This window comes from Procambarus clarkii, chromosome 30 (genome assembly GCF_040958095.1).
Source record: "Procambarus clarkii isolate CNS0578487 chromosome 30, FALCON_Pclarkii_2.0, whole genome shotgun sequence".
NCBI lineage: Eukaryota > Metazoa > Arthropoda > Malacostraca > Decapoda > Cambaridae > Procambarus > Procambarus clarkii.
This window is the reverse complement of record NC_091179.1, coordinates 10,096,520-10,116,452: the sequence shown is the minus strand read 5'-3', so window position 1 is coordinate 10,116,452 and position 19,933 is coordinate 10,096,520. Positions and strand designations below refer to the sequence as shown.

Sequence of the window (19,933 nt, the reverse complement as noted above, 5' to 3'; positions counted from 1 at the left end):
TTATTCTCAGTAAGACGGGAGTGGACTTTTCCCTTAAATTTTTCTGTAACATACTTCTATGAACTCTGAAATTATTTTCGGTTTGAATTTTCCCCATAAGAATTCTTTAACTCCAAATTGGAAACTTAGAAATTTATCAGGAGACCTGAAGCGCCAGCATTAACTGGAAAAAAGTTATCAGGAAACCCGAAGCACCAGGTGAAACTGGGAAAAAATTATCAGGAAACCCGACACTCCAGCTGAAACTGGGAAATTTATCAGGAATCCCGAGGCGCCAGATGAAACTGGAAAAAAAAATCATCAGGAAATCCAACACTCCAACAGTAACTGAAAAATTTGTAAGGAAAACCGAAGACCCAGCTAAAACTGGACTGGAAAAATCTCGGTTTTACACGGAGCATCATCCCTACTACTGACAACAACATCTCTCTCTCTAGGTGATTAACAATGCACAAGCAACAGGGCTCCATCATGGAGCATATAATCTCTTCACACAACCAGACCATCACCAGAGACATCTTAACAAACCGAAACAATCAACAGGTATAACGACAACAGAAGACTGGACATCAGCGAGGCCCAACACATCAAAAAGTCAATACCAGCAATCAACAACCAGTTAACACATAATTACATTTTATCTAATTCAAGACCCCAAACCAACACAGAGACAGTAGAAGCATGAACATAAGCTGTGTTCATGCTTGTAATAGCCTATTAATATCCATTCATCCACGTGTTCGTCTCAATCACATTCTGTATCACCTCATTCCAAGAGAATATAAGCTCTTGCTAAAGCATTGCATATATGTCTTTGAAAAAGTATGGAGTGCCTTGCGAAACGCATCCCTAGGCGTCAGACCATAATAAATTGTGAAAATGAACTTTGGAGAGTTATTTTTTCAACTTCCCTCGACAGAGAAGAAAAACGTAAGAAATATTGAGAAGATTCGTGTTAGAATCATTAATCTTACCCATTCGGTCATATTCAACAACTTATGTTTGCAAGAAAGATTGCTACCAAAATATACTAATATATATATATATATATATATATATATATATATATATATATATATATATATATATATATATATATATATATATATATATATATATATATATATATATAACAGACTGATAGTAGTAGAATTGTAAAACTGGAAGAAAATTCCACTCCCACTGATGTTTAATTGAGCATAGAAGGTTTCATGTTATCTACTTTTCCAATGTTCTCTTTCTCTGTTTGTTACGTTATTCTGGGATACTTTTAACGTCAATATATGTCCTGTGAGCAAATTATTAGTGTACATGAATTTAATATATCTGATTTTTATATTTCAGATTTCAAGATGTGGGAACCACAAAGTTGCTGTTGCTTCAGGTTACGGACTGGAAGTATTATTATTGGATTTCTGTCCTTGGTAAGAACAACTTGTAGTTCTCTTGACATGGTGATCCTCGACAAGACAAGGTGTGAGATTACTGCCTACTGGGGATGGCATTAATACACGTGACCTCAGTCAGAAAGGACTGCACTGACAGCAAACGAGTGCTGTAATGACAGCTTATTACTTTAAGACTGACGTAGGTGGCATAGAGCCGCCGCCGGAGTCCAAATCCCTGGCACTCTATGATCCACTGGGTCGTGGAGCTTCTGTAACTGCTGAGGGCAGTTGTCAGAGTAGCTCTAGTGGGTCTCACACCAAAGCATTTATATTGGTGTGTGGCTATGAAATTGGCTTGAGTTCAAGTATCCGGAGCAACATGTATGTTTCACTTCAAAACGTAAGACAGAGTTAATTAATGGGGAACAAGGGTCTTAGAAGGTGTGAACGGAAAGGCACTTGTAGTTCAACCAATGATATTTATTCATAAAACTTATTAATAACAATCCAAGTACACAATAACTTAACGTTACGTTAAAGTCCATACTGGCACTCTGTCAACACTATCCAAGCCGGAATAATCGGACTTCTGGTTCAGACCGCTTGCGGTTCCAACATTAACTAAACTGAAACAGTGGGCGACCACTCAGTTGGTCAAGTTGCAGTTTGTAACGACTGCGGCAAAACAATATAATAACAACAACAATTAAAACACAACAGACAGACCTGTCACTCCAACCCGTCCTCTTAAAAATAACGCCCAACCTCCATACAACACCCAGTTAATTACGATGAAGGTCGTCTTTCGGACGGCAATCAAAGCAATCAGTTACGTTACAACACTATGACAAACACAAGACAATTGATCTAAGCAATTTCAATCAAAACAAATCTCAACAAATTTACGTTTATTAGCAACACTAATTACGTTAATTACTGTCACCTGGACAGTCAAACAAAAGCAAGGTAATTTACGTTAATTACAATCTGTCAACACAGTCAAACAACCAAACAAGGCATAGCGCCGTAAAACAGCCAAACACCCGGTAATTAGCAATCACTGAGTAACTGCACTAATTACTGTCAAAACTAACAGCCAATTAACTCACAAAGAATTATGTTAGCACTTAGCTGATCACTGAGATCGCTTTACGAACACCGATTAGTCAACACGTTGCTAATTACCTCACTCTACTAATGATGGTAATTAATTACACTAATTACAATATCACTGACTGCGCTTAAATGAACACAAATCAACACACCACTCAGTCACATAGACCAACACAATACAGTAGCAAATACAGTGCTCAACCACAGCACTGAATAGCATAACACAACACTGTCACAAAATAAATGACCAATAATAAAACACAGAAATAAAGGAGTAAAACACCCTCTCTTACTTTTTATAACAGCTTGTCTTCTGGAACGAAAGAAAAGAAAGACAACACGGAAATGATTATACAAAGAGTGATGGTATAAATTAAACCACACTAAATAATACCCACAATTAATATAAACACGCAAATACTAAATGTGTAACAAAGTGAAAGATTACAAATACTCTCAGGTCAGTATTACAGTTAACACACAGACTGGCTATAACTGCCTGTACCTATTGTGCTTTCCCGGTTGTGGATCTTCCCGTTGTGGGATTATAAAAAAGAAACAACAGGCCGTTAGGCTGGCTAACTCAGCACAAAGGAATAATGCACTTCAGACAACAAATACAGAAATTTAATTATTTGAGTACTCACTTTGAAAATACCGGTATACATTCATCACACTCTACCACGCTCACTAGGATTCCGCTGTTGACTGAAGATTGAACACCACACAGGCAGCCCGTGGTAGGAGGTCCTCGTGCACAGGGACCACTGGTGGAGGGTGAGGTGGAGTGGAGGTGGCGAGCGGGTGAGGTAGCAAGCCACCAGGCCACAAGGGCGAGAATTCTTTGCCCCCCCCCAGCTCCCTCACCCAAAGATAGAGGGTGGAGGCAGAGGGTGCATTTTAGAGCGCACTTGGGGTGAGAATTTGAGCAGCGTGATCTGCTGGTGAAACACTGGTGGAACAAAATGAACACCACGTGATAAAAACACGGGGTCGACAGCACAATGGACGAAATAAAAGGATCTTGGAGAAGTGAGCATGCAGAGTCCACACCGTCCACAATCAATTTTACGTTAATTCACTCAGAATTTTGAACTCAACCATTGGGAATCGTATTCCTAGATTCTTTGCACACAGTTTACTTAGCGATATGGTGACAGATCGCTCTTTAGAACTCATATGAACACGGATCAAATACTCCAGTCCTCATGCACTTGTAGACGAACACGTGTGGCGTGGATTTACACTTCAATGTATCTTCGCTAAATGTGTCTATTCGCGCCGAGCGGGTACCGGATTCTGAGACGATAACGCTTAGACGGAATAGATATACTTGAGCTTGCTGAACTTTACGATAGACAGGAAATTACTCTGATTTTGGCCGAAATCAGGACAACACGTCTACACAGCCCAGGATTGCTCATCATAATGAAGTCCATTAGACGGGAAGGTGCCGGTGGCATCCCCCTTGTCTTTTGAGATGGCCAATCAGGTGACGGCATATTGGAGGCCCAATAGTGCCTCGGCCAATGAGAAGCACCTGCCGGTGAGGCCTACCCTAAGGCCAGGGAAACCCGTTAGGGGCACCAGCTTACAATCACCTAGCTCCTCGCCTGTTGTAGGAAAAACCTGTCGAGATTGATATGAAAGGAGACTACCAGGGACTTGTACTGAACTAAATTAAAAATTTACTGTCTGCAAATTAATTCAACTAAAATCTCTAGCTAGGGTCGTAAATCCTAGCTCCTCTTTTCCTAATGACAGATTGTGGGCTGTAAGGGGCAGGTGAGGTGAATGAATTAGTTGATAGGTTGATTGAAGATCCACAGTCCACCTGCCAACAGGTATCTCACATCAGCTTGTATTTTATACAAGGATAAGATTTAATAAATTCAGTTATATGACTGAACACTGGCTCTGTTTAAATCAGAAATTTAAACATGTACATAGTCTAGCCTAGCACCATAACTATTAACAGCCAATATATTCTTATACTATAAACAACAATTTAAATTGTAAAAGTATGATAAATGACTTTAAATGTAGTCTAAGTACTGTTACTCAGTACAAGAAATTATATTCAATTAAATGAACTTATATGATAACTTAAAAAATAACTAAGCAAGCAATTGTTAACTTAATTTATATATTCAAGTATATATACACATATATTTATACTCAATTTATATGATGAGGTACAGTCTGCTTAATTGAATCCTTTCCCACACAATGGACACTTATGAGGTTTTGTTTACTTATTGCGACTGAATCTTTTCTCACACACTGGACACTCATGAGTTTTGGTGCTTAAAGATTCAACTACTGTACTACAATATTAATAAACTTACTGAGGTATGAGGCGTTGCCTCGCTTTATATCTGACAGACAGACTTATAGGATATTCAAGTCATACAAGCATACAATTGGCCAATTAATATACTAAAATAACCTTCAATATACTTCTCTGAATGCCAGAATGCCTGTCTGACAGTGTGCCAGATTTGATAACTCTCTTGTCACGAGTATAGGCATGATATTTTATATAACAGCTTTGCTGTATGATGATCTAGTAGTGTTGCTACATGATTTTTATTTAATTGCAGTTGCAGAAAGATGAGGGTGAAGGTGGAGACAAGAGTCACTGTGTGCTCCACTCTACACTTATAGATATAAATGTTCTAGGGATTTTCCTTGTAGATATATTGTCCAGGTACTCCCCCAGTTCTAGAGAGTGTTCACTGGTGATAAAGATAATTAGATAAGGTGTCCTGAGCTAGTAAAGTTCGCTAAGGATCCGTCACACTTGTTCACTGTGTTGTAAACAAATGCATAGTGCCGCAGGGTGTGGTGGGCGCTTCTTGTTCCCCAGATGCTCCTCCCTCTCCCTTGAGGGGTAGCTTTCAATGAATATTGATTGATTATTTTTACTGTCTAGACTTATGATTGAGATAAGATGTGATTATAATATAATTAGATATAGGATTTATAGATTATAAGTAGTACATGATAGTACCACTGATTCTTATTAAGGATTCGATTTATAATCCCTACCGGAAGCAATTAATGTTCCAATAGTTTTTTAATTAAGAAATCCTTCTAGAAGCTTCTGGATCCTTGAGAGATCATGCACAAAGTCACGTAGGCACCTATAGGGCCCTATGGTGTACGTGATCATAGTGGCATTGTCATCTAGGATCAAGATATATAATGAATCTATAATGATTCTGATTTGATTTTGATTTGATTTAGATATGATATAGAAATAATATAAAAATTATACATTTCTTAGATGATAATATAGGTAGGTGGGTAAAAATTTCCCACACCTAGTGTTTCTAAGCAGCCAGATGCTTAAAATCGTGCTAATGCTGTAACTGTTTACTCAGTAATGCTACGGCGGCCATCGTGAGTTTTCTGGACAGCCGAGGGTGTCTACTTTTCAAAGAACCCCAATTTCGACCTTCTAGCTGCTATATTAAGAAAGTTAGAATTTCATGCACTCCTGTGCACTCTCTGAAATTTCCTAAAAGCAAAATGGTGAATTGCTTCTTCTATCAGTCATGTGTAAGCTAGTCATAGGTACAACCTCTAACACAAGCTCGACCTTCCTTTACTGCCAAATCGCCCCACATAACTTTCCACTTTCAATATTTTGATTGAACTGACCATGAAACAATGTACTGTCATGGACAGTCACTTGATTGTTGGTATTTACCTGTTAGCCGCCACAGTTACTGGTAGCCACATAGACATATGAAGCAGATCACTTGTGGAGTGTCCTACCAGTACTCCTGGTTTTTTGTTTGTTAATAAAGCTTGAACTGTAACACTATTCTGCTTCCAGTCAATTAAGAGCCAAAAATTCTTAAAAATGAGTTATGTTTCACTGAGAGACTTAGCTACAATGCTACCCCTTTTTCCTAAGTATAACCAGCGTCAAGAAAAGTCAGATGATTCAATAAAATCTTGCCATATAGCCATCTGGTTGTAAGCTGTCGCATTGTAGTTGGATATGGCAAACAAAACAGATGAGTCGAGTATTGCCAACATGGCAGAAAAAGGTGTATTTGAGCCATGAGATTCTGGCAGATAAAGCACCTTTGTGCAAACTAGTGCACAAAGTACACTAGTCTGGGGGGGGGGGGGTAGGTCCGCTTCAGGAGGTTACGGGAGGTCACAGTCAGGTCTTGAGGGCAAGTAGTGGGAGGTGCAACAGTTGATGATGCCCAACAATTCTCACAGCTTCCATGGTGATGAAGTTGTATGAAATTCCTTCATATATCCTTAACATATGTTGTTGAATATGACCGAAAGAGTAATATTAATGATTCTAACACGAATCTTCATAATATTTCTAACGTTTTTCTTCACTGTCGAGGATAATTGAAAAGTTAACTTTCCAAAGTTCATTTTCACATTTTTATTTATAGTGTGATGCCTAGAAGTGTTTCGCAAGAGACTGCTCACATTTTCCAAGACAAATTTTATGTACTCCATTTCATGCAAATATTTGTTATTGGGTGAGGTGATGTGACAAATGTTTTTGGGTAAGGTGATATGACAAATGTTTTTGGGTGAGGTGATAAAACACAAACCAATGGGTTAAGATAATTTTACATAGTCAGAACACGAATCAATGGGCACATTGCGTATTTTCTCTTCTTGCTTCTGTGTCGGTTCGGGATCTTGAAGTGGATAGAATGCAATTATGTGTTAATTGGCTGTTGACTGCTGGTGTTGACTTTTTGATGTGTAGGGCCTCGCTGATTTCGAGTCTTCTACTGTCGCTGTATCTATCGATAATTTCTGTGTTACTTGTTAAGATTTCTCTGGTGATGTTCTGGTTGTGTGAAGAGATTATATGCTCCTTGATGGAGCCATGTTGTTTGTCCATTGTTAATCGCCTAGAGAGAGACGGTGTTGGCTTGCCTATATACTGAGATCTTTGGAGCTGTCAGTCCCCCAAGTGGGCATGTGAAGGCATAGGCGACGTTGGTTTCTTTCAAGGCATTCTGTTTCAAAAACAACAACAACATACATATATACATACATACATACATATATATATATATATATATATATATATATATATATATATATATATATATATATATATATATATATATATATATGTATATATATATATATATATATATATATATATATATATATATATATATATATATATATATATATATATATATATATATATATATATTAGTATATTTTGGTAGCAGTCTTTCCTGTAGACATATATTATTAAATATGACCAAAAAAGTAAGATTAATAATTCTAACACGAATTTTCTCAATATTTCTTATGATTCTTTTCACTGTTGATGGTAATTGAAAACTCAATTCTCCAAAATTCATTTTTATTTCTAGTCTGACGCGACACTTGAACGCGTTTCGTAATAACTTATTACAGTTTCAAAAACTTTAGTTTACACACACACAACTATAACCTGCAAACACTAAACAGAGTTTAAACAGCTTTCATTTTATACCTGCATTTGGGTGAGGTGATATGTTACAACAGTTTTGGATGAGGTAAAAACAAACTTTCAACACAAGACAGAACACGAAACAATGGGTATAATATTTTGTAAGTTAAAGGGAAGAATGGAAGTAACTGCAAAGGGCCTATTGGCCCATATTTCTTGAAGCTTCTATATTGGTGCGGAGTCTTGAAGTGGGTAGAATATAGTTGTGCATTAATTAGCTGTTGATTGCTGGTGTTGACTTCTTAATGTGTAGTGCCTCGCAGATATCAAGCCACCTGCTATCGCTGTATCTATCGATGATTTCTGTGTTTTTTGTTAAGACTTCTCTGGTGATGGTCTGGTTGTGGGAAGAGATTATATGTTCCTTAATTGAGCCCTGTTGCTTATGCATCATTAATCGCCTGGAAAGAGCTGTTGTTGTCTTGCCTATATAATGAGTTCTTTGAGGCTTACAGTCCCCAAGTGGGCATTTGAAGGCATAGACGACATTGGTCTCTTTTAAAGTGTTCTGCTTTGTGTCTGGAGAGTTTTTCATGAGTAGGTTGGCCGTTTTCTTGGTTTTATAGTAAATCGTCAATTGTATCTTTTAATTTTTGTCTGTAGGGATAACGTTTCTATTAACAATATCTTTTAGGACCCTTTCCTCCATTTTATGAGCTGTGGAAAAGAAGTTCTTGTAAAATAGTCTAATAGGGGGTACAGGTGTTGTGTTAGTTGTCTCTTCAGAGGTTGCATGGTGTTTCACCTTCCTTCTTATGATGTCTTCAACGAAACCATTGGAGAAGCCGTTGTTGACTAGGACCTGCCATACCCTACAGAGTTCTTCATCGACTTGCTTCCATCCTGAGCTGTGGCTGAGAACACGGTCGACATAAGCGTTAACAACACTCCTCTTGTACCTGTCTGGGCAGTCACTGTTGGCATTGAGGCACATTTCTGTTTGTTTCCTTAGTGTAGACTGCAGTGTGGAAACCTCCCCTCCTTTCCATGACTGTTACATCAAGAAAGGGCAGCTTCCCATCCTTCTCCATCTTGTAAGTGAAAGTAAGTAAGTAAGTATATATATATCTATATATATATATATATATATATATATATATATATATATATATATATATATATATATATATATATATATAAATATATAAATATATAAATATATATATAGAGAGAGAGACATCTCCTCTAATGTGTTATGCGTGGTTTCCTCCGAGGCTATGGGTTCCCCTTGTTCCAGCCAGAGGTGGTATTTATTATATATATATATATATATATATATATATATATATATATATATATATATATATATATATATATATATATATATATATATATATATATATATATATATATATATACATATGTTGCATACTTGGATCAGTGTTTTTGTGATCATTGTTGCATATATATATATATATATATATATATATATATATATATATATATATATATATATATATATATATATATATATATATATATATATATATATATATATATATATATATATATATATATATATATATATGTGTGTTTACTAGTTATGTTTTTCTGGGGGTTGAGCTTTGCTCTTTCGGCCTGCCTCTCAACTGTCAATCAACTGTTTACTAATTATTTTTTTTTTTTTTTTTTTTTTTTTTTTTTTTTTTTTTTTTTTTTTTTTTTTTTTTTTTTTTTTTTTTCACACCACACACACACACACACACACCAGGAAGCAGCCCGTGACAGCTGACTAACTCCCAGGTACCTATTTACTGCTAGGTAACAGGGGCACTTAGGGTGAAAGAAACTTTGCCCATTTGTTTCTGCCTCGTGTGGGAATCGAACCCGCGCCACAGAATTACGAGTCCTGCGCGCTATCCACCAGGCTACGAGGCCCCTCATCTGAAGATGAATTAATATGCGAAAGTACTTAAGGAAATTCCTGTTTTAATTTTCCTCCGTGGTCTGACATTGTCATATATATATATATATATATATATATATATATATATATATATATATATATATATATATATATATATATATATATATATATATATATATATATATATATATATATATATATATATATATATATATATATATATATATATATATATATATATATGACAATGTCAGACCACGGAGGAAAAATGAAACAGGAAATTTCCTTAAGTACTTTCGTATATTAAATACATCTTCAGAAGGTCATTTTACAGATCGAGTGATGGGTATAAATAGGCAGGAAGGAGTGGTGAAGTAAGGTGAGGTACAATACTTGGACAACGCAGACGGCCCATTGGCCCATCAGATGCACCCAATTGGCACATCCGATGTAGCCCAATGGCCCATCTGATACAGCAGACATACAAGCATAATATATAGGTAATTATAACATAAAGAAGTAAATATATACAATAAATTAGTGAGACAAATGTTTTTCAATGATTCTACTTAAATCGCCCTTTAGCTGATCTATTAGAAATGGATCTAAGTTATATAGACCAACGCTAATATTCAAATTACTTTCTTTGGTGATCTGTATCAAAGCAGATTCAATTATGTTTCTGTTATAGGTGCTTTTACAATTTGTTATTGAAGACGCACTCTCCCAATCAATTTGGTGAGCTTTCTCTGACAAATGCACAAACAAAGCATTAGACAATTGGCCATGTCTTACAGAGTATTTATGTTGCGATATTCTACATTTTAAATCTTTAGATGTTTGCCCGACATAGAACTTATTACATTTCTTACAAGGTATTTTATAAATGACGCAATTATCACTACGAGGGCTGTTCCTTACTAATAGCTTACCAACAGTGTTTTCGTAGCTAAACATTACATCTATATTAAAAAGTTTCAAGGCCTTGACAATATTCTCAAACCCAGAGAAACATGGTAAACATAACACATTCTTTGGGCGAATCCTTTCACTGCATACATTATTATAATACTCTGTAAGACACTGTAAATACTCTGTAAGACATGGCCAATTGTCTAATGCTTTGTTTGTGCATTTGTCAGAAAAAGCTCACCAAATTGATTGGGAGAGTGCCTCTTCAATAACAAATTGTAAAAGCACCTATAACAGAAACATAATTGAATCTGCTTTGATACAGATCAGCAAAGAAAGTAATTTGAATATTAGCAGTGGTCTATATAACTTAGATCCATTTCTAATAGATCAGCTAAAGGGCGATTTAAGTAGAATCATTGAAAAACATTTGTCTCACTAATTTATTGTATATATTTACTTCTTTATGTTATAATTACCTATATATTATGCTTGTATGTCTGCTGTATCAGATGGGCCATTGGGCTACATCGGATGTGCCAATTGGGTGCATCTGATGGGCCAATGGGCCGTCTGCGTTGTCCAAGTATTGTACCTCACCTTACTTCACCACTCCTTCCTGCCTATTTATACTTATCACTCGATCTGTAAAATGACCTTCTGAAGATGTATTTAATATACGAAAGTACTTAAGGAAATTTCCTGTTTCATTTTTCCTCCGTGGTCACATTCTTAATCACGTGTTTATTTTCGTGATATACACACACACACATATATATATATATATATATATATATATATATATATATATATATATATATATATATATATATATATATATATATATATATTACATAATATGTACTTCATGTATATGAAGTATATAATATGTATATATATATTACATAATATGTACTTCATTAGACCTCAGATAGTGTTCATTAGGACTAGGATGATTAGGGTAGTTCATATTAGCAAAGTTCACTAATACAAAGATGTTCTTTCTGGTGGTCCATCACGTCATATGTGACCTTTCGGCCACATCGTTACTATAAATACTTTCCTTTTAGACTGCTAGGCTTGAGCAATGCAGGGCCTAGACGCTCCAAGGCCAGATCACACACCAACCATGGAGCAACAACCTGCCTATAAATCCCTACATTAAAATTCAAATAAGTGTGCATAAGTAATAACTTTAGTAATGATAAACTAAGCCATCTTCCCTTTGTAACGACACAATAATGCTTCAGATCAGTGCCATCCTGAATATCATCAACTTCATACGCATCGCGATTAATGGGACGGCGCACCAACTGGCTCACCAACTCTGCTCTGGCCAAACTCATAGTGCAGAAGTATTCACCGAGTGTGCACATCTGATGCTGAATTTGAGTATGTATACGAATTCCTGACCCCTTGATTCGTTTATGGTACATTTTGTATTCATTTCCATATTGATGGCTATGTTCTGGATTAGCTACCATAATATGTTTAATATGCAACATGATGTGTCATTATGCAATAATATGACATATTAACTGAAATATAGTGTTCTACAGAATATGACATAATATATGCATTATACACCATAATGGGCTGATATGTGTAGAATAATATATCATAAATAAATAAATAAATAAATGTTTATTTAGGTAAGGTACATACATACAAGAGATTTCACAAAGTTTGTTGGATTAATAGATAGAGCTAGTACATACAATGCCTAAAGCCACTATTACGCAAAGCGTTTCGGGCAGTTTCGGGCATATACATCATATTGTATATGCCATGTCATGTACTATAATTACCCGAATATGTTGCCCAATGAATCATAAATGTGACAATGAATTACAAAGTGATAAAATGAATCATGGTATATGATGAAATATAATCACAAGACTATCAAAGAATCGATAATGGTACAATGGATCAATAATGGTACAATGAATCAACAATGGTACAATGGATCAATAATGGTACAATGAATCAATAATGGTACAATGGATCAATAATGGTACAATTAATCAATAATGGTACAATGAATCAATCACTGAATCAATATATGTTAACGTAATCATAATATGTGATTAAATGAATCATAATGTAAAAATGAGTATAATTTGGGATATAATGATGTGAGATGTTATTTGTCATAATAGGTGCTTCTCTGTATCCAGCAAGTTGTGTCATTGCATGTCATAAGACATGTCATATTATGTGTCATAATGTATTACAAATAATATGTGCTGTGATATAAACTACAATATGTGTTACAATAAATGCTATAATTATGCCATGCTGTGTGTTATATATTATAAGTTGTCATTATATAGGCCATTATATCATAATATAGAAAATATATTATAATCACATTAAGACATATGTGCAATATAATATTATATTATAATAATATAATATAAAACGCATATGTGATATTATAATATTATCACATATGTATTATGTACTCACATTATAGCATATGTGATACATTGTATCACATGTAACAATATTTGGTTTAATGTATCATAAAACTAGACTGAATGTCATAATATGCATTACAATATGTTTCTTGTCATAACATGTGTTGTAATGTATCATAATATGTGCTACAATATGTGTCATGCCATGATATGTGTTGTAAGAGCCAAACGGAGAGGGCCAGGAGAGCCAAACCCTGAGAACTCAGGAGACGATTTGCATGAAGCGACCAGCCCCAAAGAGCCAAGGACTACATCGAATGCCCACGATTCAGGCAATGAACCATCGGGGAGCAGTCCGAGTGGAGCCAGATCGTCGATCCGCGAGCCCCGAATGCTCCAAAGTAACATCCATACAGCTGCAAACTCCCGCACCGTGCTGTGTGCCCGACAGAAGGACGGACCCCACCGTCCCTGGTGAGTACTGGTCACAAAGCCCCAGCCAAGAGACGACGCGTTCATGAACACATCGAGGAAGGCAATGAACCCTTAATAGCCCAAAGAAAAAGCTGGCGACGCAGCCAACCTAAGGCACTCGGAGACCAAACCCAGCGATCACGAGAGAGGCAGAAGGGACGTCCCCGAATGAACCAGAACAGCCGACGAAGCCAAACCCGATCCAGCGGGTTGACCATTACGGCAAAGTTCAGACTCCCACACAAACCCTCGAGCAACCACTTCTTGACCCCGGGAGCCTTCCAAGAAACAGGCGAATTCGGGGCCTTAGCGACACCAGAGCCTCCAGAGTTAGAGAAAAAGAAGTGGACCAAGAGTCCCAAACAAGACCCAGCCAAGACCGAACCTGAGAGGGACCCAGATGGGACTTCCTCCAGTTCACCAGGAACCAAAACCCAGCGAATAGGGAAAGAACCAAATCCCTGGCGAGCAGACGGAACCCCTAAGAGACGCAGACAGGCCACCACGTCCCGGGTAAGGCATGTGAACACACAGGTGCCAGATCCAAGGTGACTGAATGTTACAGCCCTATTGGGTCGCAACTGGGGTTCTTCTCTGATGTTAGTAGAGTTTGGGTATCCGGCCCCAAGTTAGTAGTGGCTTTCAAGGGGTGTGTTCCGTAACGCAAGTAAATTAAAGGGGAAGGGATACAAATACACCAAATTAAATATATAATTACCACCACCAATAAATAAATATATATACTGTCACACGGGGGGTATAAATGTTCAATGTGCAGAATCGTCTTCCTCTGAAGACGCAGAATGTTCCACGGTGCTCAAGACGAGTAGCCCTGGTTTTCTTCTTGTGGCCTCACGATGAATCCTTCGATTCCTTCAGCGAGTCTACCCTGGCCTCAGGCCACCCAAATCACAGTCCCACTGGGTGTACCATCGTGGAGGCCTTCAACCACAAATCCAGCCTGTAGCTGGCAGGTTCCAATCCGCTCCGCCACGTAGGCCACTCCACGACCGATACTAGGGTTGTGAGCCCTAGGCAGGAGCCTCGTGTGATTCCACAGATCACTCTCCTTTCTCAACAACACCCCAGTGGCTAGTCTTCTCCACCAGTCAGCCCCGGGTACGACAATTCCTGGTTCTGCCACCTCACAGGCAGGCTAACACAACAGTGTTCATCCGGGAGGTGACTCACAGCTGCTGCAGCAAACACGTGGAGATACTATGGCTGCCTTGGGTAGACTGCCCATCGTCCAATCCAGCAGTCCCAGGTCGACTCTGTAATCAGACACGTCATCAGTACTAGGGACACCCTAGGGTACCTCACTTACAGGCTTAAACACAAACGCCCGCCTATCCACTCCATAGATGGCGTTGCTGTCTAAGCGTCACCTCACCAGAGGTCAGCAGCGGTTATGTCACTAGCTGATTAAGACGGGAAACCAACCCCTGTGGCCGGTATATCCCGTCCTCGCTAGATGGCGTCGTCTATTTGGAGGGGGTTTCGGGAGCTGACTCACAGATGGCGTGGACGTCGCTGCTCCGTGCTACGACGCTGGGCTCGGGTCCGTAACACGGAAAGACAATGAAAGCGGTAAGCCTGACGCCCTACAACAAAACTGAGCCAGTCCCTGAACCCCAAATGAATCAGGATGTGCCAATACGCATCTCTGAGATCCAGGAACACCATCCAAACACCTGGCTCCAAGAGAAGACGGACCTGGGACAGAGCAGACATCCGAAAGGAGAGGCAATAGACCCAGGGGTTCAAATGTGACAAGTCTAGAATGAACCGCAGGTCCGCACGGTCCCGTTTCGGAACTGGAAATAGGTGGGAAACCCACCTGAGGGACGAAGACGTTACGACCACGCCCAAGCGAATGCACTCCAACATGACCCGACAGAGCGCAAGAGAGGAGTCCTGCTCTGACAGCCCCGAACTCCCCAAATAGGGAGGGGCCACCCAACACCACCACAGGCCGCAAGAAACGACCGAAACGCCCACAAATCGTCAGACCAGGCATGGGCGAACAGCGCGAGCCTCTCCCCATCGCCCCATCAATGGGATGAACCACGAAAGAGTCAATGCCCCTTACGTGAAGCCGACTTACAAGCAGAGCAATCACAGCGTTGACCATTCGTCGTCAGTTCTGAAGTCTGCGCCGACTCCGAAACTGGCACAACTGGCCTACCACGACGGGAGGAACCCCGAAGCCCTGACACGACCCCTCTGGGAAGAACCCCCCCCCCCATGGGCCCCCAGGGAACCAAGAAGATGGACATGGGACGACAACTCGAAGAAGCTGCTTGCAGATACTGCACCACCACAGACTCTGCAAACAGCAAAGGCCAAAAAGGTGTAGAACACCTAAGAGCCAGGGCCCAACCAGATTCCACGAAATGAGAGAGCACCACCTGCCAGCATGCAAGTTGAGAAGCCAAGAACAGAGAAACCACCTCCCGTAGGATTGGCATAAACAGCTTCAACAGGGCAGCCGACACCCGCACCACCGAGAGCAGTGCACCAGACCCAAGATCGGCCCCGAGCGCCTATACGTCCTCAAGTCAGTCCGAAGACAGCTCGAGAAGGAAGAAGAAATGTAAGACCGACGTCAAATGGTCACGGGTGTGCAAGTCGTCAGCGACCAGGGCAGCCGAAAGGGATCAAACCTGCACGTGAAGCTGCACTAGGCCAACATCTCACAGAAAGGCATGGGCGAAAAACACGCATTGAGGCATTCAGACTCCATGTGTAGACCTGAACCCAGGTAAACCTAAACCACCACAAGGGCCTCTCACCACTCAAGCGTGCAGGACCGACAGAACGTATGCCATGCCCCAATGAAAAACAAGACTCTCTGCCAACCAGGACAACTCCAGAACCTCGTAATGCACCCAGTAAGGAAAAGAAGAACCGAACTCGAAAGAGGAAGGATCCATTATCGAGGCATAATTCGGGTCGCACAGGAAGTAAGCTTCAATGGTCTCCTGTACCTCATGAGATGAGATACAGGAGACCGAATACCTCCTGAAGAAAAGAACCAAAGTACCCAAGGGAACCTGGAACTGAACCCGGGGAGGGGTTGACGCCATATGAGATTCGTACAAGGATAAGAAAACCCACACTCCCTGCAGCAACAAGCCCCATTCAGAGGGAACCTCAAGCGGGTTCAAACAGGGGCCCAAGTCAGCCCCTCCCACGCTCCAAGAACCTCCACATAAGGATCCGGGGCGGAGTTGTCCTTCATTCCCTCTGCCTCAAAGGAAAAGGCAGAAACCGCTGGAAAAGCTGGAAGGGAGGGCGCCCACTGGTCAGACCTTGAAGCACCAGCTGGAGAAACGGGCTCGAATGCCTCCGACACCGCATCGGATGCGGCATCCCCTGAAACTGCTCGAGTCTCACCACCAACTTAACTCTGCCCGGACTCCGAAGCCCTCAGACGTTTCGGAGCCAGAAGCAGGGAGGAAAGGGGGGAGAAACAGGTCGAACAATAGCAGGAAAAGGACTAGGGGGCGCGAAAAAAACAGAGACAAGGAGTCTAACACCCCCAAGTCCGAGTCGATCCCTATAACCAAAATGGGGCAGCCTTAGCGGCATCCGGGTGAGCAGCCAATCTAGTGCGTTGCAGCAACCTAAAACGTGCATGCAACACCGAAGCTGCCTGCACCCGAATATCAAAATCAGTAGATTGGGTGAACTGGAGTACATGCAAGCAACACCACTTGCAGGACTCCAGGTCGAAGGTGTCACTGATCTAACAGGCAGCATGATGGAGGAACAAGCTGTGATCGTCCCCCTGAGACTAGGGGCAACCTTCAAACTCGCACGAAGCAAGATGGGATCAATGGGATGCATCCATCGGACCACTGAGCCCCAGTGGAGTTTTCCAGGGCCCTTAGATGCTCTGCTAGGGGAAGCCCAGGTAAGGTACTGCTAACCAGCACCCTAAACTACCAAGTGAACTACTAATTGCTTCAGCTGACTCCAAGGGCGGGCAATCACCGAGCAGCAAAATACCATGGTAGAGGTGGATCCCGACAGACTTGTGGAAGAGAACCCCAAGCCACAAGGGCAGTACTTACAGGGCACATAGGGAAGAGAACTCTAGGCGCATGCAGCCAGAGTACTGGTGAAAATACTCCTGGCACGCACACCACCAACGAACAGGACCACAACCACAAGGTACAGCACTGATACAAGTCTAGAGTCAGAGCCGCACAACCGCCAGGTCTCACATCAGCCACAGAACTGATGGAACTGATGAACTGGGAAGGAAGGTGTGGCTGGTCAGCACGGGGGTCTAGGGCTCTCCCTTCCTTCTCCCGGGGAGGGGGAACTGCACAGGCGGCGGTTCAGTGACAGTGGTGACGTCATGCTCGTTTGCTCGTTTTTCGTTTTGGGAGTTCTACCCAATAGTTCGGCTTTCGATAGCAATATTTTTTAACAAGATAGTTGTTTGTTTTAGGGTGCCTACCTTTCTGGGTGCCTGATCCGGTCGATGGCAGACATAGAATACTTCCAAGCACACGGGGGTTTCAATAGGCCATTGCTCCTCGTGCCACTTTGAGGGGAACCAGGTTCTGGCTCATGGTCCCCTGGTAGGCCTAGAACTCCATCCGCTTTGACTGATGCCAGGGGTCTAATATATTCATATCAGCCCGGATAGCTCCGGGAAGCCGAAGGGGAAATGGCATCACAGATCAGTCTGCTACCTCAGACTTGTGTAACAACAAGGAGGCCTGGTCGAGGATCGGGCCGCGGGTCGCTAAGCCCCGAAATCATCTCAAGATACCTCGAAGAACCTGCTAGCAAGCTTGTGAGCTTATGCCTGTAGAGGAGTCATCCTTCCTAAGATGATGACCCTTGCAGGATTATTATCAATGAGATGACAACGAAAAAATCCAACATGATACCACAAGAAATGAGGCACGAGTATCTTGAGGAAATTTATAAAGAAGCCAGAAATGAGTTAGATCAAATCTAAACTGATGGGTCATCTAATCCTGTCAATGGCAGGGCTGGTGCAACTTACACTGTAATTAAGGCTAATGCCTTTCAATGCAGATATGAAGGAAGGAATTATCAGGAGAAAGCGCCAAGCCATTACGACTATATAGCACTGGGAAGGAGTAGAAAAAGCACATATTGAGCTCTTCAGCTCAAGCAGAGATAACTGCCATTGTTATGGCATCAAGATTCTTTGAACGAAACACTAACAGTGTTTTGTTTAAAGCAGCACTACAAAGCCTTAGTAAAAATCGGGCAGAAATTCTTGTAATAGTCGCAGAAATTAAGAGCTGTGGGAATACTATCCAATCAGGGAAGAGTTGTCAAATTTCTGTGGATCTCTTTCCATGTTGGAATTTGTGGAAATGAGTGAGCAAATGTGCTCGCTGCTGAAGGAGACCATATTGAAAACTTCATACCCAAGATTCTTCTACAAATTAGAGGTATTATCATCCAACATCACCATGACAACGTAACTGAGGAAAGAAGGGTAGAAGAACAAAATCAGTGAATCTATACGCTGGTACAATATGGTTGCAGCTGGAAATCTCAATCATTATGGACGAAGAGGAATTGGCCACAGGAGGAAATCAGTAATAGCAAGAATCCATCTTTGATACAAGTATCCATGGAGATTCGGAATGGAAGCAACAGTTGAGCAGCGAAGTTGCAGAATCTATAATAATAATAATAATTTATTTAGGAACAGTATATACATAGTTGCAGCGTTACAGTACAAACATTCTGTTAGATTTAAAGATAGAGGTAATACATACAATACCTAAAGCCACTAGTACGCATAGCGTTTCGGGCAATCTGTGGCGAGAGTGACGTTCACCGTCTTGACCACTACCTGAGAGAATGTGAACACTAAGAGTCATTAAAAATATGTGTAGAATAATAAACCCCACATTGTTTGAGTTAGGAAAATACTATTTGTCAAATATAGATACTGCTCTTAAATGATTCCCCCATTTTGCACCCGCATGATAACGTAAGATTTTAAAGATTGACAAATGTTAATCTTCTTGTTTGATAAACTGTTCACTTGAGACAGTTAAGCAAGTCCCAGTGGTGTCTGGGTACAAGTGATAGGATGAACAACCCAGCGGGTTTTCTTCCTTCTGGGGGGTGTTATAAATGCTGCTTTGGCGGTGTGTCCACTCGATGGATGAGTGGCGCTGCCCAATAACCTCGCCCCTCGGGGCAAAATTAAAAAAAAAAAATTGCTACAATATCTGTAATAATGTTT

General features: G+C 40.3%; 1 protein-coding gene across 1 annotated transcript in view; it reads left to right on the top strand.

Moving 5' to 3' along the window:
* LOC123765529 (lysosomal-associated transmembrane protein 5) overlaps positions 1-19,933 on the top strand; it is a 51,956-nt gene that overhangs the window by 23,311 nt on the left and 8,712 nt on the right. Inside the window, exons 2-3 of the mRNA XM_045754183.2 lie at positions 1,345-1,424; positions 12,034-12,175. Of these exons, the coding sequence (XP_045610139.2) occupies positions 1,353-1,424; positions 12,034-12,175 (214 nt within the window). The 5' untranslated portion in view covers positions 1,345-1,352. The remainder of the gene's footprint in view (positions 1-1,344; positions 1,425-12,033; positions 12,176-19,933) is intronic.